This window comes from Falco cherrug, chromosome 3 (assembly GCF_023634085.1).
Source record: "Falco cherrug isolate bFalChe1 chromosome 3, bFalChe1.pri, whole genome shotgun sequence".
Taxonomy (NCBI): Eukaryota; Metazoa; Chordata; class Aves; order Falconiformes; family Falconidae; genus Falco; species Falco cherrug.
The window spans coordinates 118,688,940-118,716,809 of record NC_073699.1 but is presented as its reverse complement, the minus strand read 5'-3'; the positions used below and the strand labels follow the sequence as shown (position 1 = coordinate 118,716,809).

General features: G+C 55.0%; 1 protein-coding gene across 2 annotated transcripts; it reads right to left on the bottom strand.

Moving 5' to 3' along the window:
• Positions 1 to 3,021: 3,021 nt before the first annotated feature.
• Positions 3,022 to 25,592, bottom strand: TFAP2E (transcription factor AP-2 epsilon). Of its 2 annotated transcripts, XM_055705322.1 has the most exons (8): positions 25,454 to 25,592; positions 24,901 to 25,347; positions 24,511 to 24,562; positions 10,201 to 10,419; positions 7,391 to 7,619; positions 7,011 to 7,129; positions 3,970 to 4,111; positions 3,022 to 3,546 (listed from the first exon to the last, which is right to left on the bottom strand). In XM_055705322.1, exons 1-8 carry the CDS (start codon positions 25,478 to 25,480, stop codon positions 3,258 to 3,260), a joined length of 1,524 nt encoding a protein of 507 aa, XP_055561297.1. In that variant the 5' UTR covers positions 25,481 to 25,592; the 3' UTR covers positions 3,022 to 3,257. The 2 variants fall into 2 exon arrangements, with proteins under 2 accessions (XP_055561297.1, XP_055561298.1); XM_055705323.1 differs by lacking the exon at positions 10,201 to 10,419.
• Between the last annotated feature and the right edge of the window lie 2,278 nt (positions 25,593 to 27,870).

Sequence of the window (27,870 nt, the reverse complement as noted above, 5' to 3'; positions counted from 1 at the left end):
ATTACTGTAGGCATATCCTGATTCTTTGTCTGCATTGCTCATCACTGATATGTCTAACAATTCCTTGATATTTAAAAAGTGCCCTAACCAAGTCAGGTTTTCATCATATGATTACACCATGAAATTATATTTCATGCCTGTATATTATAGCGTGTGCACATACACTTTCGTCATGTGTGATGACGATCCCATGCACCAGAGGATGTCTACAAATTGAGTTATTTCAGGATAGTTATCCTAAATAACTCCATGTAGGGAAACATGTATTGTAGCACAAAAGCACCTTACTCTCCTTTATCATAATCCATTTTAAACATGGATTATGCTGATGCAGAACAGGGTACTCCTGTTTTGGAATAATTTTAAATAGGAATAGTTTTTGTGCTTTCTGCTCACACCCTGCATTATCCAAAATAGCTTTGAAGTGTAAAGAAGCCTCTAATGTGTCTCTAGTATTTCCATTCTGCTCCCTGGCTCCTCCTTATTCCCTGGCTCTTCCTTTGGGAAGGTCCAGAGCAAACCCAGACCTGCAGAGCCCGTCATTTAGGTCTTTGCTTTCACAAACTTCATACCAAGGGACGCTTCCAATCCAATTCCCAATTTGAATACATCCGTCAGCTTTTGAAGGGAGTGTTTGGATGGAGGCTTCTGACTGAGCCATCCCCACAAATTATATTAGTACATAAAATGTTTCTTTTCATGCTTTTCTGAAAGGGAGAAGGGTTTGTATTTCTAAACCTCTGTGGTCCCTTTTGGGATCGTTTGGGGTTTTTTCTACTGTCATCAGCCTATTCTGCAACCTCCAGAGAAAAGGGATGGGTACAGCTCTGGGAAAGGTCCGATATAACGAGTGCTGTAATGACTCAAACCCGTGTCCATCTGCCTAGTCTCTAGCTGTGATGAGTGGTGGATGTGTAGGGAAGACAGCAAACGCTCTCTAAAATCATCCCTCTTTCATTGTGTCAAAAGCCATTTATGCGTCTGCTTCCTTGAAAAGCCGCAGCTTCTTCCTTGTCTTCTGTTCATTTAATTAAACCTGCTTCCTGACTATTTCATTTGGCGTCCTGCCTGTAGTTTTACTGTCATCTTTCCCTGTTTGTGTTGTTTTCCACACTTCTGTCACATGCTGCTTGTGTCCCGTGCAGGTGGTGCAGCTCTAATCCCTTGGGTTTGCCTCGCACCAAAGTCAGTTCCCACCTGAGATCTCCCTGCCTGCTTTTCTCCAGGGTTTTACCAGCTGGGCTGCCCAGATCTGCGAGTGGCGTTCAAGGTAGAGCGATGGAAGCGCACGGATATCACGCAGCAGAATCTGCTTTCTGGTTTGTTAATCCTTTTTGAACAGTTCCCATCATTTTGTTTATTTCTAAGCTCCCGTGAGTACAAGGTGGCTGTTTTTAGAGGCTTAGCCGTAATAATGCCACAAACATAGCAGCTAATTTGGAGAGCTTAATTGCATATAGATTAGTAGGGTTATTTTATCTGCTAATTTATCACTCGTCGTCTTGATACCATGAGGTCCTTCTGCAGCTCTTCACAGACAGGTTTAGATTTGACTACCCTGAGCAGTTCTGAAACATCTGCAAACACATCATTTCACTATTCATCTTGAGCATCACCACCGGCGCCGGCTGGCTCGGCTGCGATGGCTTGTGAGACCAGAGCATTAACGCCAGCTCCAGTCACACTTGGAGCTCTCTATTTGTGACTGCACAGATCAGTCAAACGTCAGCCATGAAACTGGAGGGTGTAATTTCTTAAATCTATATAGGGTTGTCAAGCAGTGAACAGGCTGCCCAGGGAAGTGGTTGAGTCACTGTCCCTGGAGGTATTTAAAAGACGTGTAGATGTGGCGCTCGGGGACAGGGTTTAGTGGTGGGCTTGGCAGTGACAGCTTAACATTGGACCCGATCTTAAATGTGTTTTCAGCCTCAATAATTCTATGATTCTGTGATGATACAACCACAGAGGCAAAAGCATCCTTGTTCACAAAGACGATGGAGGTGCTTTCTTCAAATAAAAAGAGGTTTATTAAGATAATGAGAATGACATTGTGGTGTGGGTGTTGTACATCTATTGCAGCATTAAGAGAAACAACAGCAAGTACAAAATCCTGCAGAACTTCTATAGTCATTATCATCACAGCCTATCTTGTCCATGCTACAGTTTTGTGTATCCAAAACTTCATTCCCATTTCTAATGGCAGAAAATCCAGAACTTTCATCTTTCAAAAAAAACCCCAAGAACAACAACAAAAAAAAAAAGGCAAAACAAAAAAAACCCAACTCAATTTGATATAAATAACTTGCACTGGACATTTTAAAACTTTCAGATTTTAATTACACATAAATAAATATATACAGATTTGGAACAGTTCAGTTTGGCCTGGTTCAAGTTCTGCTCCTTGTGCTTTATTAATTATAATTAATTTTAGAAACTTGTGTGCTGTTATCTGTAGGTTGTGAAGTTTTAATTAGTCCTGGGTTGAACTTCTCCTGCTTTCTCCCCAGCTGTGACCGCAGCAGTCGGGAAGGCTCTCCTCGTCTGGTTCCTGCCCTGGGAACCATCGGGTGTGCGGTTTGTTCCTCCCCGCGTGGCACGGCTCAGGGCTCCTCAGCCTGGGGGAAAATCCGCCTCGAGTCTCACTTTGAAAACTGTAAACGAAGTCTGAAACCGCTTTAAATCCCAAGCAGTTCTGCTGGCAATTTTTTTTCTTGGCCTGGCTTTAGGACTGGGCTGTAGTTGGGGAAATGGGAAGGTTTCCTGTGTGTTTGCCTGTCAAAACCAGCTGATAAATCCAGGTACAGCCACTGATCCAACTCCCTGCCCTCTGCTGCTCATGCTTCTGGTTCTTGCATTGATGAGGCTTTTGCTCTTTCTTCTTGGTTTTTCAGTTGCAACAAATTCCCGGAGCATGTCAGGATTTCACTATGGGTTTTTAAAAAACGAATCAAAATAAAATTGCACATGACTTGGCTTCCTGCATCCACAATCAAAAAAAAAAAAAAAAAAAAAAAGGCAAAACCCAAGAGCCATCAACCTGGCTTTTTTTTCTCAATCTCACTACGTCCATTAGAGTTGTTTTCTTCTTAAATTCTTTAAATTTTTTTTTTGTCTTTTCTTTGTTTGCTTTATGAGTTTCATCCAAGTTCAAATGTAGCAGTTCAGAAAACAGTGCACTGGATCATCTTTCCCCCCCCCAGTGCTATCTATAGTGACCGGGAAAAGCTCCCACCAGGAAGAGGGAGGGAGACAGCACGTTATTTCCGATGCTTCACTTCTTTTTCTGACGCTTTGGAGTCCCCGGCTGCGTGGCCGTTCCCTGTGCTGTTCATGAACATTTTATCCAGCCCCTTAAGGGACTCCACCAGGTAGTTCTGGAAGGCCGTGAGCGCTGCGCAGATGGCTGGGCCCCCAAAGCCGTGGGTTATCAAGCTGAAATGAGTCAAACAGCTCTGGACACCGGGCTCTAAGATGAGGGAGGGGCGGCTGTTCCCCAGCGGTGAGCGATCCTGGGCTATCAAGTCTGCAAACTCTTTGCAGATTTGCCTGAAAGAGAGAGGTTTGTGTTACTAGAAAGGCTGTTGGGAAGCTGCAGGGGTGTAGGTGTGTCTGGGGGTCCTTGCCCTGCTCCCTGCCCGAGCGGCTGCCTCCCTGCCGGGAGTTTTGGGCTCCAGCCCGGGGAAAGCCCCTGGGTGCAGGGTCAGAGCTGGTGCAACTGCTGCTGCTGCTTCCAAGGGGCACGTTGTGGCAATGTCGACGTGCTCCCTGGGCTTAGGTTAACCTCTCCCAGGCCAGGAGCAAGCCCTTCAAGCCACGTAGATTATTCACCTTGCTGCATATCTTTCAGATCTGTGTGCAGCACGGGAGACCATCTCTTCCCCGCAGAAGAGTATGCTTTTGGGGCTAATGCTGCCCTTCTGGGCTGTGGATATCTTAACGCACCAGTGGCTCATTGCCACCTGTACTCACTTGGTAGCCAGCAGCATGTTTTTCCTGGTGTGGAGCTCCGTGGGGTCGGAGTGCTGTCGGCACAGGTACTCTGCCGCCGCCTTGGCTGGGAACTCCGTTTCACACACGTACCCAAAATCCCGAGCCAGGTGAACGGCTTCACCTGTGAGCAGGACAGATTAACAAGCTGTGTCAACACCTGCGTGGAAGGGGGAGCGCTTTCTGTGGCAACTTCAGCCATCTCACTGGTGGGGCTGATTTCTGCTGGGACTGGAGCACTTTCTCAATTGCCACCCAAGAGCTCTCTCCACTCGGTGCAGAGACACCACTATGAGTTTCTTATACTCATCTGTCAGGCAATTAGTCTGCGTAGGTTCAAATGAACCACTGTCAACTCTAAACTGAAGCTGGTTCCTTCTTTTGCCAGCTTTTAAAAAAGCATTAAGATGGTGCTGGTGTTAGAGCAGGATGAGGTGTGACTCTGGGCTGCTGCTCCGAAGGGCAGAACGTCAGAGATGTTTCTCACTTGGGTGCTTCCCTTGCTGCATCTTTCTTTCCCTATTTATTCCAAAATTTCCTGCTTGGCCTCTCCAAATTGAGCTGAGATTTAAACAGGGGCTGGAGGGTGAAAAAGCGACCTTAGTCCCTGACTGCTAGACAAAACGGGGATGTGAGAAACGGGCAGAAGGAAGAGGTTTACATCCTCCCGCAGCGAGCAAGGGCCCTCGGGCTGGACGCGCAGGCAGCGTATCCATCACCCCGTGGAAATGCCCACCCATTGATGGAATTGATCCATCTCCAGGCGTCCCCGTGGAAATAATCAGAGCTGATGGCAATTGATCATGCCCAACACCCAAAATCCCGGTCGGGCAGGCAGAGCTAATTTGACTTGCCCCCCTGCTGCTCATATGTATTAAGCCATCCATCCTAATAGCATTAACCTAGATCCCACCACGGTCTCCCCAGCTCCCGGAGCTCAGTCTGTGAAGCCACATTATGGGGACTGGCCGTGCTTCCCTTATAACATCTCTTCATTTCCTTCTTCAACTCCGTCTCCACTTCATTTCCTCCTCCAAAGGAGCAAGTAAGGTAAACCTAGAGAATCAGAACTGCCGTTGTCTATAGGTTAAAAAACACTCAGAAAGTAATAGCTGCTGAAAAATGGTCATTGTGACACTAAAAAAGGGCTTCGGGACCCCATGGCGAGAGCCCAGGCTGGAGCCAGGATTTATTTCCTCCGTGAGTGTGCGAGAGGCTACACGGCTGATTGTCTCAAAGGCAATTTCGGTGCTGGCTGGGGGAGGTCGCAGACGGAAGGGACAAGGCAGTCGAGCTTTTGAAAGCGGTGTCACAGCCACGCAAGGCAGAGTCCAGGGGAGGAGAGCGCTCGTGGGGCACGGGCCACCGCAGGCAGAGGGGCCGCAGGAGCCTGTCTGATGCACGCTTCTTTCTGAGGGCTTAAGGATGTTCCTGAAGTTGAAATACAGCCCTGCTGCTCTCCTGGGTCCCTGCAGGAGCTGCTCTCACAGAGCAGGTGCCCAAGGGAGGGCAAGTGCCTGGTGTACGTGGCGAGGGCTCCCGAAGGAAGCTGCGTTTCTACCTGCAGCCCCTGTGGTGCTTCCTGGGCTCCCCGTTCTCCTCCATCTATAGGAATGGCAGGGGATCAGCGTAAGAAAAAGTATATCGTTAGCACTCAAATAAACACCCAGTGTTTGTTGGGTTTTCTTAAATGAAAGGATGCTGGGGAGGCAGAGGGGAGAAAACAAATTAAACCAAGACAGCAAATGTCCAAGAAAGAGGGTGCCTGGGGCATAGGGGCACAAGCCAGTTTCTGCGTGCTGAGCAGTGACAATGCAATGGCACCTTCCTCTGGGTGAAGCATCTCCCAGTACCATAACACTTACGTGCAAGAGGAAATTACGTCCATCAAGCACACACGGCACCGCTCTGTTATTTACTATGAGCTGGTAAGCAGTAACCAAAACATCAGCAGCCACCTGAAATCAAAATGTACGTTTCTTCCTTCCTTTCTTTCTTTCATTCTTTTCTTTCTTTTCTTTTAATGGAAATCAGCCTTTCATTCAGCACGAACCAACTGCCCTCAGTAACAACCTCCGCCTAATGAAGCGGGTCATTTAATTTGCTGGCAACAATGGAGATGATTTTCTATTCAGAAACTGCAGGCAGCTGCCTCCAACACGCTGGGTACAAACACAATGGATTCCAAAGCTCGGAGGGAGTCAGAGCTGTCATTGCATTTGTTTGCGTCCCGTGCCTTTTTCTCCCAAGAAGCGGTGGGGACATCATCCTTTCCATAGCGCGAGAAGTAGGAGGGGAGCAAATAAACACGCGGCTTTAAGCAGGGGCACCTCACGCATCGAGGCAGGTTGCGCGCTGCCTGCCGCGCGGTTTCCGTAGCTTAGCCCTTAATGCCACGCCCCGAGGACAGCTACTACAAACTTCACCTCCACCTGCAAGACCTCAGAGCTGTGCGGCATCTCCTCCAGGTTTCGCTTGTCCCCTGCCGTCCCAGGGAGGAGGGCAGGACTCCGACACGGGGCACCTCCTTCTCACGGGGGACAAGAGACGGACCTGAGCATGGTGATGGAGCCCGGACAGAACAGGGCGATGCTGGCCGAGGGCGGCACGGTGGGCAGCGCCTGAGTCGCGCCCTGAGTGCACGGTGGTACGGAACAGCTGCTAAATCCTTGGCAGCTTTGTTCAAGCTTTTTTCTGTTTGGTCTCTGTGAACCTAAGCGTTATTAGCGCTAGTTCGCAGGAACCAACGGTACCCTGAGCTATAGCCGCAAGGAAGCTCGCAGCCCCGTTCAGGCTGCGGATGCCTTTTCCCCATGGTCTATGACTGGTCCGACAGAAATGTCTGAGTTTCAGCAGACAGACGTGCTTGGATCAGCACGGAGACTTAGGGATATTTCCAGTCTCACTCGGTGGTGGCTGCTGCATACTTTGGTTTAAGCGTTCTTGTTTGTGGAAAGCTGCAAATGAAAGGGATTGAAGTTTCGGCACTCCCAGCCTCCGTGGGAGTGGAAAGCGACTCTTACCTTCCACGAGGGATGTCAGCAGGGTGACATTGGCAGCTTTGCGCCTTCCTGCAGGTAGATTTAGTCCGATTTTCTCTAACCTTTCCCTTAAACACCGACCCCCGTTTTTTGATTTTGCTCTGAAAAGAGAAAACGAGGGAGGAAAACATGACGATGTAATTAATGTTAAAAGAACTATAACTAATCCCAGTTTAAGCTTTTAGGTTTGCAAGGCAAGAAGAAAAAGCAACAAAAATGCTATTCCCCAATACACCACCCACCCGAATTTCTCCCGTCTGTTATCCTGAGGTGTAAGAGGTGGTGCTGAACACAAAGCTTGCTTCAGCATCACCTCCCATGTTCAGCCCTGTGCTGTCCCAGGGCTCTCAGGAGCAGCTTACCTGCGGAGGACTCCGCCGAGGAGAGAGGCGTTGAGACACTCGGGGGGCGAGAGCCTTCTCTGCACCTCCCCGACGGTCACCTTGTACTTGGAGGTGGAGCTGAGAAGAGAGAGACGGCCAGGCACGGAGCAGAAGACCTCGTTGGGATTTGTCACCCCTCCGATCAGGCCATCTTTGTTCATGGACAGGGTGGAAATGGTGGTGCCATTGGCCTTCGAGGGGATGGGCACTGGGAGACAAGGAAGGAAGAAAGAAGAGGAGATCATGGCTGAGAGAATCCCGAGCCAAGGAAGCTGCTGGGTGACTCTCCTGGCAGCTTTCTAGCCCCCAGCACCCGTCCGCCATCCGCAGACGTCAGCATGGCTGGCTGGGATATCTCAGTTAGTTCCTTATTTTCCTCAATAAAAGAAGAGAGGTGGGGTGATGAAACTAAAGAAAGAAAAAAACAATGGAAGAAACCTGGCCTCTGCTCTGCCTGCTTTCCCACGCCTCCCAGCTCTGCTGTAATTAAACCCAAGGGTTTGGGCTGGTCTGGAAGGCTGAGGACTGGCCGCAGCATCACTGTCTGGACCTGTGACCAGCTTCCCCTCCCCGGCTCCTCTGGGCACCCTGTGGCGGTGGGGTGGCGGGGCGAAGCGCTGGCTCATCATGCTGCCCTGGGTGCCGTTCCTCTCCCGGCTTTGGCACGGGATCACGGCTGCAGCCCAGCTCTGCATCCCACCGGACAGGCTCAACGGGGCTAAGCTGCATCCTTCACACCCTGCGTAAAACCCGGGAGATGCTGGGGTGGCCGGGAGCTGCGTTTGCCCCTGTGTGCCCGCAGGAACCAGGGGAAAGAGCTGCTTTGACTTCAGCTTTGGGATTAGCCCCACAACAAGCCACAGCCCTAAACTTTCCTCATCCCGGGCTTAAAGGAAGCTTGAGAAGATCAAGCCAAATTAATCCAGCACAAACTTCCTTTTACTTAATGGGTAAAAGTCAGTTAACACAAGAGGTCAGACTGCAGCGCCGCATCGGGCCTGTGGCATCGCACCCGGCACGGTGGGCACGGTTTTCCCATACGTCATTCCAGTAAGAAACATTCTTAGACGCAATAAAGGTTTATAGGTTAAAACTGTGGCTGAAACTTGTGCCAAATCTCTTTGGCTTTTATGTTCTGAAATTAATAACCAATTTAACTCTGGAAAAAAAGCAGGTTTTGAAAGAATCCAAAGAGGACTGCAAATGCCATCGCTCCAGATCATGCCGGCGCTGGCACGCCTTGTGGTTCCTTGGTAATGACTGTTCCACAATGCACATTCAGATGGTTCCTGCGAGTAACACAGCAACGAATACCAGGGCGAGATGCAGGTTTTATAAAGGAAATACACATGCCCAAAGTGAAACAGAAAACCCGAAAATTAATTGGGGAGGGTACATAGACTGAACCTATTAGGGGGTGCTTACAATCAGCATATTGTAAATACAGCTCAACAACTTGTTAGCGTGGCAATAAAAAAGTAGCACATGTTACATAAAAATGGGTAATGTTTTAAGACTAAAAGATGAATGGAAAAGAGCTAAGGTACGTGAAGTTTCCTCTCAGCGTGAAACTTGTACAAAGTCAGGGGACTGAAGGGCAGGATGCACTGGTGCCCTGCTGGAGTCAGCAGCTGCGGTGCCGGCATTTGCCAGGACTGGAGCCTGGTTGAGGGATGTTCAGGGAAGAACAAATAGGGGAACATCACCATGAGACGTAGGAAACCAGAGCTATTTCCAGGAAGCAGCAACTTCAAAGCTTTCTTCAACAGTCCCAGAACAGGTTATATTTGTCTCTAGGGGACACCCTTAAAATAAAAAGTCAGAGCATGTTTTACAAACATCCATGCATTGCTGCCAAGGCGTGTGTCACCTCGGGTCCCGGCACCCGGCGGATGTGGGTTCTGCTGCAGCAAGGGCCACCCCCAAACCAGACACCCCTGGAGAGCAGGTGTTGCTTGTAGTACCATATACTTTGTCTGTCCACCAAGAGCTCTGCATAATTTATTTACTTGCATATTTGTGCATGCCTGAGATCATGCGGTGGCGTGCATTCAAGCCGCATGCGTGGCTTGGGACCTGCTTACACACGAGGGACTGGGCAGCCATGCAGGAGAGAGGGGAATCGTGCCTCGCCACACATGCCCGTGACACACGGCGTCTGGGGAAGAGGCAAACACCAGAGCCTACGGAAAACCGGGCTGGAGGTCTGTCCAATGCAAGTCGCCCACGCGCGCCGGCAGCGTGCGGGGCTGGGAAGGCACGGATGGATGCTGATGCACAGCATGGAGACACCACAACACTTTTGAAACACACACTGGCATGATGCTACTGTCAGAAACAAATCCCCTTGAAGGCTGTAACCCAGAGCCTTCCGCTGCCAAGGTTAATGCCGGGGCGGTCAGGTCAGCCCTGCTCCGTGCCACAAGCAAACCGTGCAGGCAGCAGCACCGGGCGCCCGGAACAGAAGGTGAACATTGGCATTGCTCTTCTGCCTCGAGGCCTCAGCCGAGGCCAGAGCCCTGGCACATTCGGCACGTGCCAGCGTGGGACAGGGCCGCCCGTGGCACGGAGAGCTGGCACCCTCAGCGGCGGGGCGCAGGGGGTGCCAAGGGAGGGAGGGAACGGGCGGCTGGCCCAGCATCACGCAGAGGTTAGCGGCAGCGCTGGAAACTGAGCTGGTCTCTTGAGTCCTGTAACAGTGCTTCATCCATTAGACAACGTTGCCTCAATACAAGAACAAACATAGCCACATTCGCCATTAATTATTAATGATTGTTATTTGGCCTCACCTGCTGCTGTTTGCCTGGTCTGATCTGCAGCTTGTTTGCCCATAAACATGCTGCAGGAGGGAGACAAGCTACCATTAAAGCCTGACAGCTTTGTTTCCTTGGCTTTTGGGGAACCAAAATTGTCTCTTGTCATCTGAGTAAACCAAAAGTCCCCCTCGATCTTCAGTTGCTGCTTTCCCGTTCCCGCAAGCAGCAGGTGATCGGAGCACCTGAGCCAGCCTGCAGACAAGAAGGAAGGATGAGACCACCGCGGGTCGGCACAGCACGCAGCCGACAGCCCAGCGCCCCGGCGCGCCAGCACGCCGACCCCCTGCACCCGCTGCCGCCGCGGGCGGGAGCCACGGCACCCTTCCAAACCACGAGGGGTGCATGCAGGCGCTTGGCCCCGCTGGGAAGCACGACGTGCTGCTTCGCACAGCCTCGTGTCCAGGGTTCGGCCCAGCCACGGGGCAAAAACGGGGTTTTCACCAGGAGGTTTCTGAGGACGCGAGTGGGAGGCACTCGGTGCCGCTGTGCCCGAGCGGAGGAGCAGCTGGGCAAGGCACAGACCCCAGCCCCACGCGGCACTTTGCAGCTGGGAATAGAACCGTCACGTGGGTGTCACTGCACTGCTCGTCCCTTCTGAGGTGCCCTGGGTTCAGGCTTGGCACGGGGGCAGGATGACACCTTGCTCTCAGTGAGCTGGTCTCACCCTGCTCATCCCCACGGCATCGGCGTGGGCAGGCTCAGCTCCTGCTCCTGACCGCGGAGGATGGGGTTTGCGGCAGAAACACACCCCAGAGATGCTCATTCACACGGGGAAGGACCGACGCATCACGCAGGCTGACGAGGGAAGGGTTAGATGCTGGTGCCCTGGTGCTCAGCCCCCTCCCTCCAGGCCTGATGAGTGGGACAGGGCTCAGCTGGGCCACCCCACCCCAGGAAGCTGTAAAAGGCAGGGCACAGGCTGCCTCTTCCTCTGCAAGGCTGTGTTTGGGTTGATTCAACAAAGAAAGAGGAACAAGAGGCCACCAGTCTTCTAGCAACAGTTTACAAAACTCCTGGGGAGTTTGCGGTCTTTTTTTCTTATGTCTATCTTTGCTGTCTGCTATTATTATTATTTCCAAATTCATTTCCTAATTCGCACATGAGCTCTGTGAGCTGCGGGATGGATGGGTGAACAGAGGGTGAGCTGGGGAGCCTGGGGCAGTGCTGGGGGAAATCTGTTCCCAAAAGCCAGGAGCTGTAGCCAGACCCACCGGTGCTGGTGGCCTCTGAGCAGGAGCCTTGTAGCAAAGACGCAGCCAAATCTGGTGGAGCGAGAGGGTGAGCATCCGTGTTGTGCTACTGGGAGACGTGTTCAAGCCAGAAAGACTGGCGGGGGGGCTTTTGAGATAATGAGCTGCCACGTGGGTTAGTGTTGCCTGGGGAGCTGGGGACAGCAGGGGAGAGACTGAAGCCCTGGGCATGGTGCTGGTGGGGTGAGACACTGGAGAGAATGGAGATGTGTCTGCATGGGGGAAGGGTCAAAAAAAGACATCTCAGTCTGCTCCCTGAACCCCCTCGGTCGCTGGGGCCTGGTTGCTTCACTTTGTCTCCCTAAAGTTTTTTTGCTCTTTAGTTACCAGGTCCTCCCGAGAGTTTTTTTCCCCATGGGAGGGTTGCTTAGTTCACAGTAATCCTGCTACTTCTAATTCAGAAATCCAAAAGGCTTTGATTGCTGTTGCTGATGCTCGGCTCCTCGCCTAGAGGTGAGCTCGGCTGCAGATTTCGCAAACTAAAGCCCCAGTGAAGCATCTGGACCTGGCGAGCCTCCGCTTGTGGGGATGCTGCAGCTGGGCTGGACGCAGGCAGGCACTGCGGGGCTGCATGGCACACGGGTCAGAGGGATCTGATTTGAAAGGGAAAACTGATGTTGAAACAAGATTATGTGGACAGACCTCAAAGAGCTTCACAGGTTGCTAATCCCCAGCCCGGTGCTGGTTACAGGACCAGCCACTTCAGTCATTAACTCGCTCCCAGTGCCTGTGTGAGCTGGCTCGTTATTGCAGCTGGGGAAAATTGAGGCACAGAACAAGTTAAATGATTTACCAAAGATCAGGTCTGTGGGCATGACCTGAATGCACACGCTCCCGGTCTGTGGGAATGCTTTTCCAAGCAACCTGGGTTTTAACTATTGCCCAAGTGTTAGGAAGCGCGGTATAGAAAACTGATTAAGGATGGCCTCCAGTTTTGTAACTCCAGACTTTCTTTTCAGTGCTGTGAAATAGTTGTTTGCCACAGAGTCGTCTTGTCTCGTGATGCTTTTGTAGTTTGAAGCGGAGAATGGCAGCGTATCGATAATCGGTGTACGGTGCCTCGCTGAACGCGGGAAGGGAAACGATCCTCGTGGCACAACATCACGGGAAGCATTTCCATGGGGCTCGGCATCTCGCTGCTGCCTTGAACGCTGCGAGGCAGGTACCGCTTCCAGTACATTATGTGTTTCATGTGTGCATCAAGCAGCAGCAGCAGCGTGACACAAACTCCCGTGTGAGTCGGTGCTCCGCAGCAGTTACACGTGGCTTTGGCTTCCCTTTGAACCCACGAGGCTTGGGATCTCCCACCAGAGATGCCTTTTTCATGCTGAGTCAGGTCTAGTTTGTCTTTTAAACATACCCTGGGTGTAGCTGTCAGGTGATGAAACTCTCACCACTCTTTTGCTGTGGCGTGAAAACCCCTGATTCAGAGAGAGCAAGCAATTTCAAAACACATCCTGGTTTCAAAGAACACCAAAGGCTTCGTCCCTTGATTTCCCTGAGCTGGAGAGCACCCTGCGTGTGGCTGTGTCCCCGCAGCCGGGGGAGGCTGCAGCCGGCTCCCTGCTCTGCCAGGGAATTGTTTTATGACACTGGGCAGGTCACCCCCTCGGTCTGGGCTTGACTGTCTCCAGCAACAAAATGGAGATAATATCATCCACCTGGGAGGGATGCTGTGATACCCAGTTAAAACTTGCCAAGTGCTCCCTGGATGAAGGATTTCTCCAGGTGAGAAGTCCCTGGGTGGTAAATGTAGCCAGGAGTCAGTCCAGTGCCCAAGCACAGGACATGATGATGGTCCCTGCAGGTGCAGACAGGCATGCCATGGCAAGGCAACCCCTGTCAACACGAGAGCCCGATACCTCCGGCGATGCTGCAGGAGCAATGGGATGCCACAGCCTGGTCTCTGGGAGGGCTTTTCAGGAGATACTGGGCAGAAGCATGAATGAGAAGAAACAACCACCACTGAACTGATGATGGCTCAGTTGTGAGTCTAGTGGATGGAGTAAGGAGCCTGGTGCCTTCGAGCTGCCCCAAGATAAAGCATAAAGCTTCTGACGCTTTTGTTCTGGTTTGCAGAGGCGGGTCCCTCGGCTTTTAGGTTCCAGGTACAAAGAATATGGAGGAAAAGAAACCCGTTCTTCAAAGGCCTTTGCCTAGGAACCTAGAAAGTATCGGAGAATCTCCAGCTTTCCCCCTGAGTTCCAGCCCAGACTGACCCACAGCCCCATGCCTCTGCTGCCTCATGGTCTGGGGTGATGATGCTCCGTCCCTGAGCTCCTGCACTGCCTCTCCCTTCCCCGTCTGCGTTCACAAACATTTCTGTCTGAAACTACCACAATCATTCCTGAAAACAGATGCTTTTACATGTAAATATTCAGTGCAAAATGTATCTGCAGCCTGGGCTCAGGCTCTGTGCGTGGGTGCTGCCAGGAGCTGTGGGATCACCGTGCTTTGGGGGCTGACTGCACACCGTCAGCTTTTGGTTTTAAGGGAAAAAGAGACTTTACCTACAAAAAGACAAAGTACTGACTCATTTCCATATGAGAAATGTGCTACCTGCTTGCAAAATGATTTGTAAGCAGGAAAATTTGTGGTACTTGGAAATGAAATTGCTTATCATGGTGTTATTTGCTCAGTTTCATTTCCAGCTGGAGCTTGGGGTGCTGCAAGGGGGGAAAAAACAAGTCCAGAGGGAACATGCAAATCTCTGCCCGTCTTACAAGTCTGTTTTCTTCTCTCCTTAGATACATTACAGGTAAATCCTCCTCCTCAGCCACGTAGAGTCCCCGGATATTGGAGCTTTTGTTGCAACATCTCTTTCAAAAGTGGGAGTGTGCTAGTTTAGATTGCATTTTAAAGCCGTATCGGTTAATCCTTTTAGGAGACTACCTGGGACAAAGCAATCTCTCATCTTCAGGTACAGCACTGTCTCCAGCCACCCCAAAAGCATCTCAGCCCCCCCCCGGTCCCCATGCATGGCCATGCACCGCTCAGCTTGGCTGCGTCGGGCATTGCTGCGGGCTCAGGGCAGCCCCCCAGTAAAGCTGTGGGAGACCTGAGCTGTGCTGCCCTGCAAGGGGACACCTGGGCAAACCTCTTTCGGCCACTCCTTGCTGAGGTTTTGCTTCCACGATATTGCAAGCCCAGTGATGAAGCCCCCGAGCCCCCCGGGCTGTGTTCCCTGGGTGTCCCCGCAGCTCTGCCCCTCTCCGGGCAGGCAGCGGTGGGGGGTGCTGGCCGGTGGGTGCTTGTGCGTAGCCCCTGGTGAAAGGTGCTCCAGCAAGGCGAGGGATTACTGTTTTCAGGAGGGGCCTTCAGTGAACTAATCTAACCTTCGTTTGAATGTCTCTGATGTAAATTATAAGATGGAGATATATACAGGCAGACGTAGCTGCGTGTGGGTGTAAGCCAGAGGCAGCTGCTCCTACCACCGCTTGAAAAGCCCTTTTTCACCGAGGAGGTGCTGTGGAGTTCAGCTGCTTCGATTTCCTGGTGTTTCAGCAGAGAGGTATTTATTGATGGTCCGAGGAAGGAGGTCAGTGCCATCAGCTATATTTCAAACCTGCAGCCTGTAATTATCCTTTCTTCCCAGAGGGGATTATACAGGTATTTTCTTTATCTTGAATGCACAACCTGAACCGAGTCCCCATGTCAAAGAGCCTCTCTAGGAAACGCTGTAATCGGCTCGGAGGCCTTTTCAAATGGAAGGATGGAAAGAATCTTGTTTTTATCTCTGGGCTTTCCAGATTGCCGAGTCCTGATAGGGAAATGGATCTTGGACCCTCGCGAGAAGAGAGGGAGCAGGGATACAACTCCACAGCCTCAAATTATTCCCATGAGAAAGCTAATCAGGAGAGGTCCCATGCCTATGCAAAGCTCCTGTATTTAACAGTTTGTTTCCCATGCAAATCAATACATTAGGTTACAAACTAAATGTTAAGGTGCCATGTGATATTAATTGCATTTTTCTTTCTGTGCCTCTGTTTTACCCAGCAAAGTATCTGCCACCATGTGTCACCGCAGGTGTCTCCTGGGGGGCTTGGGGACAGATCGATGGGGCAGGAAGGTTCAGCCACCCCAGACCAGCAGACACGATGGCTCGGTGAGAGACAGTACCGGCTTAATACCTTGTGTCTTGGTAGGAATGGCCAATCAATATAATCACAAAATTCACTCAGACCTGCCACAAAAGCACCCTGTGCTCCCTCAGGACTGGGAAGGGGATTAGCAAGTGGTCTGCTCATGTCAGCTCATGCATTTCCCTGCTTTACTGTTTGGGAATGACTCGGCCTCAGATGTGCTGCTTGGTCAGAATAGCTTGTGAAATTTTTTGGAAACCGCTCACAAACAATTTGTTGTGCCTTTCCACACATTTCCCTGCTGTGCTTCATTTTATGGACTGGGCTGTGCTGTCTGGGGAGCCTCTGATGTCGAAGCCTGGACAGTAACCTCAAGAATACCCCACAGGAAAGCAGAAAATATCAGTGATTAAAATGTCCTCCTAACGAGTGAAACCCAAATGCTCGAACCTTTGCCAGAAATGAATGAGAAAGGGTTTGGTTTCTGCTTTTGAATGTTGAAGTGGATTTGCAGGTATTTATTGCACATGGGTTTTGCTTTTTGTGGAAAGAGCCGCTGTGGTGCAGCAGCATCCCCATCCCCTCCTACCGCTGCGCTTCACTCCCACCTCTGCGACTTCATTTGAAAAGTCAGTTTAATGGGGTAATTCAGATTATTTCACTCCCCCTGCTTCAAAATTATTTTTTTTTCCAAATCTGAAGCTAATCCCTTTCCTCTTTACGTTAGGAAAACAACAACTGTTTAAAATTCAGCTCAATTACAAGCTGCTTTGGGTGGACCTACGTAGCTCTGCTTGCTTGGAATTCGCGTGTTTCACAGCACAGAACACGCAGGTGTTGGGAAGGCAAGAACTGGAAGGGGAGGCTGGAGAGCCCGAGGATTTAAGCCAGAGGAACTGGAAACCTGTGCTGCTCCGTGCTGATGCCAAGGAAAGTTTCTCCTCCAAAGTCACCCAGCCTGGCACACCCGCCGCTGCTCTGCCCTGTAGCATTAACCATCACAGGTTTATTCATTTAGCAGCACAAACTCCCATTACATTTTGGCAACCAGTCTATGGGATCTTTATGTGTTTAAACAGTATAATCCATTTTACAGTAACATGCTTGAGAGGTTTTCCCTGTATTCCCTATAGAAGCGCTGAATTTGTGCGGCTTGGATCTACATAATCTAAAAAGGGAGAACAAAGATGCAGTGTCTTCCGTGAGCGGTGGCGGATCCCATGTAAGCCACGGTGATGTTGTTATCAATTTGTTAAAATGTATTTAGATCATTGAAGGGCAAAAGACCCTTCAGCAAAGATTAGACATTAATAATAATAATAGAAAAACACTTCTCCTCGTATAGAACTTGCTGCCAATCCGCAGAGCATGCGGGAGGGTTTTGATCCGAGCTTCAGACCGCAGTAGTGCCGGCGGGTCGGTTCACCTGCTGCTCCGGCATCGCCAGCTCACCCGGGGATCACTGGGGAGAGGTGCTGCTCGCCCACTATCCCACAGACAATACTTTTCCTTGCTCGGGAGATGCCCTGGGCTTCTAACCCCTGCGTATTGGCGGGATGCCGGGCAAAGCAGACGTGTTGCAGCCTGGGCACACACCGGGGAACACCTCTGCGGTGGCACAGGAGCCACCACAGTGAAGGAGCAACGTCCACATCTTCCCCTGGGCAAAACAACCCCTACCAGCCACAGAGAGAGCGTCAGGAGAGCCTGGCCAGCTGTGCGGGGCACATCTGCACACAGGGGACTGCGGCGCAGCTTTTGCAGCATCTACAAGCTCTCTGATGACGTTCCTTCAGTGACTGCCCTCATCTCTCACTAACTCGGATCTTGTGGTCGAAGCAACCCTGCGTACCCTTGGTGGGATGCTCTGCTCGCACCCCGCCAGCCCCGGGACTGCAGCCCCACGGGGCCACCTCGGGGCTCTCAGGGAGCCCTGGGGACATGGCAGCCCCACACAGCCACCTCACTGGGGACACCGCTTGCTCCCTGCGACCTGTTTGACCAGTCCAGAGGGAATAGGGCCTGACCCGCTCCCTCGATTGCTGGCGCCTCGGCACTGGGGTGACTGATGCCAGATAAATGCCTGAGATAGAGGGTGGGGAGCTCGGCCCGGCTGGAATCCCAAGCACGCGCTGCAGGAGCTGCGATGGTTTTTTTCGGCTGCAAAGGTGAACCTGCTGACAGCTGCCCTGGCTCCTCAGCTGCTGGCAAGCTGTATTCTGGGACATTTAATAGCAATGGGTAGCTTGGTCTCATTTCTAGCAATTCCTCCTCACTCCCTGGTGCTTCTCTGCTCTTTTCCACCAAGTCACAACACTTTAACCTCTCCCCAACCCAAAGGCGATACCCGGACACAGCAGAGCTGGGTATGGGACAAGGCACAGAGAGGAGAGCTGAGCGTGTAGCAGCTTCAAGCATTATATCCACATTTGCTAATTAGTTCCTCCATTAAGAATTAAAATAAACAAACAAATGGAAGGACAGCAAGAATGAGTAATTCCCTCGGATCACACAGGAAAGGGTGGGATGGTTTAGTGGTTAGGGTGCTAGTCTAGGACTTCAGAGAGCCTCGTTCAGGCTCTTCAAATAATTAAGACAGATTGCAAACGTGTTTTTTTTCTGAGATCACATATCTTGGAATATTACTAAATGGGGGGGAATGGTCTACATTTGCTTCTGCTCTGCTGCAGACGCGGTGTGACCTGGGCTGGAGGCATATGAACCGGTCCCCGTGGGTCTTGCCTGTGTTGGTGCTGCCATGGGTGGGTGCCTGTGGGACCCTGGTGAGTCACACGCTGGCTGTCTGGCACATCTACAGAATTAAGATCTCAGAATTAAGACCTCCCTTGTGGGGCTGATGTGCAGACAAGCACCACAGGGTGCGTGTCACCCAGCTGAGGCTGTTCCTGCTGACCCTGCTGCCAGCCCACCGGCGGACAGCCGTCCCCGTGGAAGCTGGGGCTGTGGCATGGCAGCGATCCGCCGCTCAGAAGGATGGAAGCATGTGCTGTGCTCTTCCCCAGAAGCTTTAATGCCTTTACACAGCTCTTCAAATTACAGAGGGAGCACCAGGGGTGGCTGGGGACAGCACGGCCCCTGGTGACCCCTTTGCCCACGAGTGGGGACGGCTGCAGCCCTGCCCGGCCAGCAGGGTCTGAGCACCGGCCAAACCACCGAGCTGCAAAACTATCCTGCAGCCCCAGAAAAGGAGGTAGAGGTGCTCCACGCCAGCCCATCCCATCCACGGTCCCTCACTCGGAGCCGTCCCATGGAGAAACCTCACCTGGGCTCCATCTCCGGGAGGAGAAGGGCTGTAGTTTTGACTCACAAGCCACATGCCGAATAGCAACCCAAGCTGGCTTTTCTGAACCTACCCTTTAAGAGCTGCTCTTTATTTCTAACAAAGAAAAAAGAATTCATTTAAAAACATCTAATTAAACAGTAAGTCACGACAAGGTACATGAAACTTGGAGATAACACATGCCTGGGAGGCAGTGGGGAGGTTGAGACAAAGCCCAGCGCCTTCACCGGTACCCGCGTGTGTTATCTCACACGAACACACACCTGGTTTTATCCTGGTGCAATTATAGGGCATTAAAAATATAATTTTAATGGAGGAATGGTGATCTGGATGCAGTTCAGAGTAAAAACTTTCTTTTAAGTTGCTCTGTTTGATTAGTAGGTGTTCCTGCCCCACACGCCTGTGTGCGCGAGGGAGAAGTGCCCGGATCGGGCGGTGTGACTGTTCTGATGAACGCTGTATCTCGCGGTGTGTGCGAGGGCTTGTCTGAACTTTGAAGCCTTTGTGAGCAGCGCTAAGACAGCAAAGCCTCCAGTCAAGACCCAGCTTGTCCCAGGTGAGCCCCTTTTCCCACTCAGGCACACTACCGCCACAGATAAAGCTGCAGAGAGCCGGGAGGGCTCTGCCGGCCGAGCTCAGCACCATCTGACTGGAGTCCAAGCACCTCCACCCACGTCCGTGGACAGTCTTATAAAAGATGTGTCTTCACAGCCCCAGGTGTTTTACGGGATGACCTCATTTATTACCTTTGCTCGTCACAGGAAATGATGTTTATCTAATCTACTATTCTTTCAGGATGACTTTTTTTTTTTTTTTTCCCCTGCCACATCTGGCTTCACGCGGCATTTCTTACAGCTCAATTCCTCGCTGCACCGAAACAAAGGAGAAATGGCACCGCTGCAGCCACGCCGGCACCCCAGTCCCACCGGCAGCCCCACACATGAAGCCCACGGGGAGTTTTTGCTTCCAAACCTGGAGCTCGCGTGCGGTGGCAAGTGGATCTGAGGCTCTCGGTCTTAATCTCCCTCCTCTGCTGCATTCTTTAGTAGTGACAGCTACTTCTTGCAATATTTCTAAATGTGGGCTCGGAGCACTCTGAGGCACAGCTTTCCATCCATCTGTCCAGCATCCAGCCAAACAGGTCCGCATTCCTCAGCAGAAACGCTAGCCCTGCCACTCCGGAGCAGCTGAAAAGCTTCGGATGGAAATTCAAACAAGTCACAAACACAAGGGAGAGCGCAGCGGCCAAATCCTGCTGCCTCAACGTGAAGCCAGGGGAGCTCGATCCCCACTCTCCATGCAGCGCCCGTGTGCCGTGCATGCCTGAGTGCCGGCGTGAACCCACGCGGGCTACACCCTGCTCTGTCTCTACTCCAGGTTGTAAAATGCCACAGCCAAAATTCTTGCCCGTGAGCAGGGTGCGCAGGCCCCTGCGGCTCTCCCCGCTCCTGCTGCTTACAGGGCCCCATCTCTCAGGACCCCAGGCTGCTCCTGTGCCCAGCGTGCCCCCGGGTGCTGGGGAAGGAGATGTGTATTTTTCTTTGTAATAAAAAGGCTCTGGCAGAAGCTTTCCGCTGATCCTGAAAGGATGTCAAAGCAATAAAACCCCTCCTTATTTTATGACCAAGCTGCAGGATTTTTTTTGCTACTGAGCACAGTGGCAAAAACACTGGAGTTCATCGACAGAAAATCCCCCTCTCCTCGCCACACCGAGGGAAGGAGCAGGACCAGCTTGGGGCTTGCTGGGAGTCTCCAGGCATTTCTCTGGTGGGATTCACGTCCAGCCATGAGTAGCTGTCCCAGGAATCCAAACACCAGGGCAGCAGGTGAACAGAGCAGAAAATGCCTGTAGCTGCTGTAGCCTAAAGCAGCCAGAGACCCCGACTAAACTTTTTCAGGGTTCATTTTACCGTTTTCAAGTCAAATATATTCCTGGTCTTATATAAGTGCTTGGGAGGAAAAAAAAAAAAAAAAAAAAAAAAAAAGGGAAAAACCCAACAAGACCGAAACAAATAAAATTAAATAAAAAGATACAGAAACCCATTTCTAAAATACTTGTGAAAAACAGGGAGAACGAACGCACGCATATACAAAGGCTATTCACAGAAGCTCTGCTGTCCTGTCCAAGATTTTATCCATTTAATTCCTAAACTAAATATATCCCCCCTTTGTCACGCCAGTACGGGGGGAAGCTCGTCCTCCCTTTCCCAGCGCTGCCTCCCCCCCCAGCACCCCGGGACCCCAGCCCCAGCCCCACCACCACCTCAGGGCTGGTCACGGGAACAATGACCCGGGGCCAGTCCCGAAAGCACCGGTGGGCACCGAGTCGGGAGCACCTCATTTCAGCCCGGACACCCCCCGCCACGGCGGGACCCCCGGGCCGCCCCCCTCTTCCTCCTCCACTTGCTACATGCGAAGCTACCTGCAGCAAAAGGGGTGTGTGGGGGAGAGAGCTGCTGGCGCGGGACACCCCACCACCCACCCCGTATCAGCCCTCAGATCTCCCCCTAAAATCCCCTGTCGCGATATTAACTGCGGAGAGCCTTGAAGTTTATTGAAGAAGGAAACGGGGAAAAGAGCAAACAGGCGGCTGGGGGCATCGGGAGTCCCCTCCATCTCCCTGCTTCCCTGCTCCTGCCCCCCCCCCCCCCCCCCCCCCCCCCCATCTCCTGAACATCCCCCCGGCCCCGGAGCCCCTCCCCGGGGGCTGCTGGCCGCCCGTTTGCTGCTGCTTTGGACGGGGGGTCCCCGCGCTCGGCTGGAATGAAAAGCGCCTCCGAGCACCGGAGTTAAAAGGTGGCTTCAGGGATTTGGGGCAGGTGACTAATATTTTGTTGAACCAGGACAACAGTATCTCGGTAACTAATTAAGGAGAGATTTATCTGTTTTCACATGCACAGATTTATATCAGGTTTCTGTCCGACGGCCATCCCGTCAGGAATTCCGGGATTAATCCTCCCCGGTGCAGTATTTGAGAATCTCGGCGCGATTTATGATAAAACTGCGCTTTTTCCCGTTGACCCTCCCTCCCCACGGGGAGAATCCCCTGCCGTCCATTTGCACACCTCCTGCCTGCAAACCGTTTATTTTTTTATTATTATTATTATTTTATTCGAGTGTAATTCATTCCGGCCTCGGGGTCCGAGGCTTCGCCCTGGGCTCACCGCTCGCCCCCGTTGCGGCAGGGAAGTAAGAACGACGCTGTATTATATATTAAAAATATATATGTGTGAAAAATTTAAATAAAGCAGACTGCAAAGTAATTCATTCGAGCGGAGGGCAGCGGCGCTTGCCGCTCCAACACACCGCCCGGTAGGTCGGGACCCGCACGGCACCGAGCACCGCTCCCCGGGGCCACCGGGGCGACCGGCCCGGCCGGGGGCTGCTCGGGGGGGCCGCCCGTGTCCCCCCCGCCCCCGACAGATGCTTTGAGTTTGTCCATTTCTCAGCTGCTGCGGTAAATGGGGGGGGGGTTGGGGTGCCGAGCAGAGATGGGGGCACCCTGGCAAGCGCATCGCTCTCGAACCCCGAGCGCTCTCCCAGAGGTAGTTTGCATCTTTATGCCGAACACAGCAGGGAGGGTGGAAAAAAAAACCCCACCAACAAAACCAAACCAACACCAAAATTAAACAATAATAATTTAAAAAAAAAACAACCAAACAAAAAACAAGAGAACCGGTGGAAAGAGCAAGAGTGGGAAGAGCAGAGGGGCTGCAGACGACTGCAGCCACAAGCCCAACTTTTAGCTGGGTTTTTTTCCTTTTTTTTTTTTTTTTTTTTTTTAAATAAAAGAGACTAGAGGATCTCTGGCACTAAACAACAACAAATCCTCCCGATGGGAGACGAAAATTTCGAAGGAATGGCGCGTTTTGAAAAAAAGGAAAGGGGGGAAATCAAACCAAAATCAAACCAAAATCAAACCAAAATCCGAACCCACGGCAACTCCAACCCAACTTCCAGACAAATACTGGCATTTCGGCACCCACGGCCGGCGCGCACACACCCCGCAGCTTGTGGCAACCATTTCTCAGGCAAGGATATTTAATGGAACGCCTCTCATGTGTTCTAATTAAAGCTAAAATAATTACGGTCATTAATGCTTCACTGAAAGGCCGCGTGTAATGAAGCTGCGCTCTTGGAATAACAATTTCCACGGAAAGGGGGTCGGAACGCACCGCGGGCGCGGCTCCCTCCTGCGAGTAACGATCGCGATAGGCGATGTCGGCGGGGGAAGAGCGGCACGATCGGGATATTTGTCCCGGGTTGCCGGGGCTGGGCAGCTCCCGGGGCTGCGGCCAGGCAGTGGGAAGCGGCCCCCGGCCGGGAGCGGGGCCGAAGCTCGCTGCGAGCTCCGGGTGCAGCCGGCGACCTAAAACCTCCCGGTTTCGGCGGCGTTTCGCCGGAGCCAGCCCCCCCTCGGCCCCCGGGGCGCTCGGCCTTTCACCCAGCGACCCCGCACCCCGCTGGGCTGGGGGCACCGGGCCTGCCCCCGTTACCCCCTCCCGTTACCCCCCCCCCGTCCAGCCCGCACGGGCCGCCGCCGTTTCGTTTGCCGGAGCCCGCACCGGGGAGCTGCGGTTCCACACGCCTTTTCCAGCCACGTATTTTTTCCTTTTGTAAAAACCGGCGGGGAGAAGCCAAGAGCAGCGCTTGAATAGTTCATACGAGTTATGGCCCCGAGCAGCCGCATAAATCGCTCACGTCCCCTCTGCTCCCAGCGATGCCCCGGTGAAGTTTTTATTAGAAAAATATTTTACGGAGTTGAGCTGGTTTAAGCACGGGGCTTTGTCTGGAAGCAGAGGGGCAGTTCAGCAGGTGGAGGAGAATCGGCAGTAAATTAGGAGAGGCGATGGGGGGCACCGGGCGGGGGGGCACCGGCCGCCGGGCACCGGCCACCGTGCGGGACCCCTGCCCGCAGCCCCTATTCCCCGCGGCGGCCCCCCGGAGGGAGCGCCGGGCCTCCCCGCCCGTCCCCGGGGTAAAGCCCCGGTTCTGGAGCCGCAGACGGGGTCCCCCCGCCGGCCCGGGTTGGTGCCGAGGCGGGGGGCGCGTAGGGGATGCTACCCGGCCGCAGGGACGGGAAGCGCCGCTTCCCACAGCCGCGCCACCGCCTCGCCCCCGTTAACCGTCCCCTTCCCCCCGGTACGAGCCCCGCCGAACGGGCCCGCTTCGCCGTGGGCCAGCGCTTTCCCCCGCCCGGGGCGGTGCGGAGCAGTGCGCGGCCCCGGATGCCTCCCCTGCCGTCGGGCGCAGGGCTCCGGCCCGGGGCGGCGGGACCGGGGGGCACCGGGAACTGCCGCCGGGCCCCGCCGGGGCATCCCCGGAGACTTCCGACGCGAACTGTCCGCGGCCGCCGGCGGGGCTGGTTCCCGGGGCTCCCCGATTGCCGGGGCCGCCCGCCCGGGCCCCTCGGTGACCGGTCCCGGGAAGGAGCGGCGGGCCGGGGGCGGGCGGACGCGCTGGCCCGCCGGGACCCGCCGCTTTCGTTTCAGTCCGGCCGGGGACAGCGGCGAGCCCTTCCCGACGGGAGGGGAGCGACCCCGCGGGACGGCTGGCGCGGGGGGAACCCGACGCGGGGGAGCCTCGAGGGCAGAAGAGGGGCGAGGAGCCCGGCCCGGTGCCGCGTCCCGCGGTGCCGCCGCGCTCTTACCTTTCTTGATCACGGACTGATCGAGCAGGTTCATTCCGCCGTCGTCCACGGCCTGAAAGCACCGAAGCAAGAGCCGTCAGCCGGCGGTTCCCGGTGCGGACGGGCACCGGCCGCTCAGGGCGTGGGGACAGCGCGGCCGGGACCCGGTCCACCCGCTGCACCAGGTCACGAGGAATCGTTAGGGCACGGGTAAGTCCCGGTAACGGGGCTCCCGGCCCGGCGGCCCTCCTTGCCCGGGGGTACGGACGCCGCAGGGCCCGTCCCGTCCCGCCCGCAGGGACCCCCCTCACTCCCGCCCCGGGGCGCACAGGCGGCGGTAGGATCGGTCCCCGGGGTGCTGCTCCCGTCTCCCCCGGACACCCTCCCCAGCCTCCCTCCGTCCCCCGGTACCTGGATGTCCTCGATGCCGTGGTGGCCGAGGCCGTGGAGGCCCAGCGGGCCGTCGGCGAGGCCGTGCCCGCCGTCGGGCAGGCCGTGCAGCAGGCGGGGCACGGCGGGGTACTCGCGGCGGGGGTCGAGCCCCAGGGCGCGGTGGGAGGGCGAGAGCAGCCCCGCGTCGTCCTGCCGGCCGCGCTGCGGGGGCCAGGCGGGCTGCTGGTGCTGGTGCAGGGGGCTGAGCGCCGCGTAGGGGTCCGCCAGGTGCGGGTAGCCGGGCTCCTGGCCCTGCGGGTAGGGCAGCGGCGGCTGCGGGTAGGGCGGAGGGAAGTAGGGCGGCTGGAAGTCGGCGGCGGGCGTGTGGCAGAGCGGCGGCGCCGAGCCGTAGGGCGCCTGGTTGAGCGCGGGCAGCTGCGGCAGGCGGGCCCCGGCCGGTGCCCCGGGCAGCCCCTCGGCGCGGTCCTGCGGCGGCGGAGACAGCGGCGGTGAGGCGGGCGCGGACCCCCGGCCCCGACCCCCCGGCCCCGGCCCGGCCCGGCCCGCCCGCCCGCCCCCGGCCCGCACTCACCATGCCCGGGTAGCTGTGCACTAGCATCTGTGCGGGCCCGCGGCGAGCCCCGGGCGGGCCGGGCCCCGGGGGTGCCCCCGTCTCCGCCCCTCTATCCCGCCGGAGCGGCGTCTCCCATCGCCCGCCCGCTCCTCTGCGCCGGCCCCGACTCCATGCACGCCAGTTATAGCGGCGGGGGCGCGCCCGCCGCGCCGGGAGCGCGCGTCAGAGCGCGGGGCCGGGGACGCGCCGCCCGCTCCCGCGGGGCCCCCGACGGCTCCCGACGGCTCCCGACGGCTCCCGACAGCGGCCGTCGGGCGCAGCAGGACGGCGGCGGGAGGCGGCTGGGGCGGGGGGCGAGGGGAGCCCGCCGCCTCCGGGAGCGCGGCCGGTGCCGCTCCCCGCGCCGTCGGGCGGCCCCCCTCCTGTGTCGTGAGGTGTCGCTACCTCTCCCCCCGCCGGTGCCACCCGCGGGTCCCCCCCGCCCCGGGCCGCGCCGCCTGAGAGCCCTGTCGAGGGGCGCCCCGGGCCGTGCCGGGGACCGAGCCCCGAGGGCCGGGAGGGCCCGTGTGTGCGGGCGGGCTGCGGGACCGCGGCGATGCTCTACGGTTTGACTTTATTAGCCCGAGCGGGCAGCGGGGGCCCCGGCTGCAGCTGCAACCTCCGCCCGACGGCGGCTGGAGCGGGGCCCGGGGCCGGTCCTGCCGGGAGAGCCCGGGGGTCACCCGGTGGCGCTTCCCCCTCCTCCCCGAGGGGGAGCAGGGAGCCCCAGCCCGGGCCTGGGGGAGAGGGAGAAGTGTCTGGGGGTGCTCCGGGCCTGGCTCCCCCCGCGAGGGGACGGGCGGGAGGGCGGGCGCCGGGCGAGACAGAACCAGGGGAAACCGAGGAGCAATGACAGGCAGCGTGCCTGCCTCCCCGCCCTCCATCCCTCCCTCCTCCATCCCTCCCGCCTCCTCTCCATCCCTCCCTCGCCCTCTGCTTGGGCCCTCCCTCCGGGGCAGGGCGAGGCGGGCCCGCAGCACCGGGCACCGCGCGGGGCGAGGCGGACGGACGGGGCGGCCCTGCCAGCGGCACGGAGGGCTCCTCAGCGACACCCACCCCCCACCCCCCCGGGGGCTGCACACCCGCACGGGCACCCGCACGCTCGCACACCCCACACGCGCACCCCTGGACACCCGTGGCCGCACTGGGGGTGGCCGTGGCCCCGCGGGGTCCCCGCGGTCTCACCGTGCCACCCGCGGGGAGCGGGCTGCCCGCTGCTGCGCAGGAGTTTCCATTGGTGTCAGCGCGGAATTTGTGTGCGAGCGGAGAACAACCCCGTCACCCCCCGACTGTAACGCACCGCAATGTGTGATCGACATTAACAAACACAATCCCACATTGCATTTAATTTAATTCCACTCTTCCTGCCCCGAGCTACAGCTCCCTTCATTTTCATTTTTCCTCTGAATTCCCACAACTCAGACCTCTTTGATTTCCAGGTTTAATTAACAATGCTCATTAAATGAATTTTTATTCATTTCTTTTAATATTACCCTGCCACCTGTCTTTAGGAGGCAAGGGCTGATCATTTATTCTAATTTATTTCTATTAAAGATGGCATTTAAGGGAGGGAGGAGGGATGTGCAGAGGTGTAAAGGGCTGATCTATTCAAATCTCTTCATCCCCCTCACATGCTGTTCAAGGACGCTGCTCCTGAAAGTTCTGTATTTATTTTCCACCAGATCCATTTCATTTGCTAGGAAAAATTGGATTGGACATGCTGTATTTTGCAGTTATGTTCCAGTTCATTCTTAACATCCCTTGCTCGTCTAGTCCGTATAATGTCAAGTCTTTATTCATCTGAAAGAGGTGAAACTGTGCAAAATCCAGGCGGGAAGGGCCAGGAGCGGGCCTGGGACTGTGGGGCGAGTGGGATGATGCTCCCTGGAGGCAGCTCAGAGGGAAGCTGTTTTTTCCACCCAAAAATGAGAGAGCCGAGGAAACCTGCAACGCTGACAGACAAAGGGAAGGAAAAACAAAAGGCAAAGCTGCCCCACTGCTACCGAACAGGCCTGGCAAGCTGGGCTGGTGGCAATGTGGTGGGCTGGGGCAGGGGGCCGAGGCAGCCCGAGTCTGGGCTCACCCCCCCCAGCCCAGCCGGTGCCCAGGAAGGGGCCGAGGGATCTCGCAGCAGACAAGAGCGAGCGGCTGTGGCTGGTGCTGGGGGCTGTGCGTGTCCCTGCCGAAGGTGAGCTCTGGCCGCTTCTCTCCTCCGGGCGTGGGGCAGCTCCCCGCAGCTTCTCCACCCTGGCACCCTCCGCCGGGAGCACAGGCAGCACCTTCCAGCCCTGGGGTCCTGGCCAGCAGCACGCTCAGAGCCCTGCAAGCACCTGAACGGTCCTTGCAAGATGCTTGAGACCTGCCCGGATCCCCCCCTGCCCTGTTCCCTCTGTCCA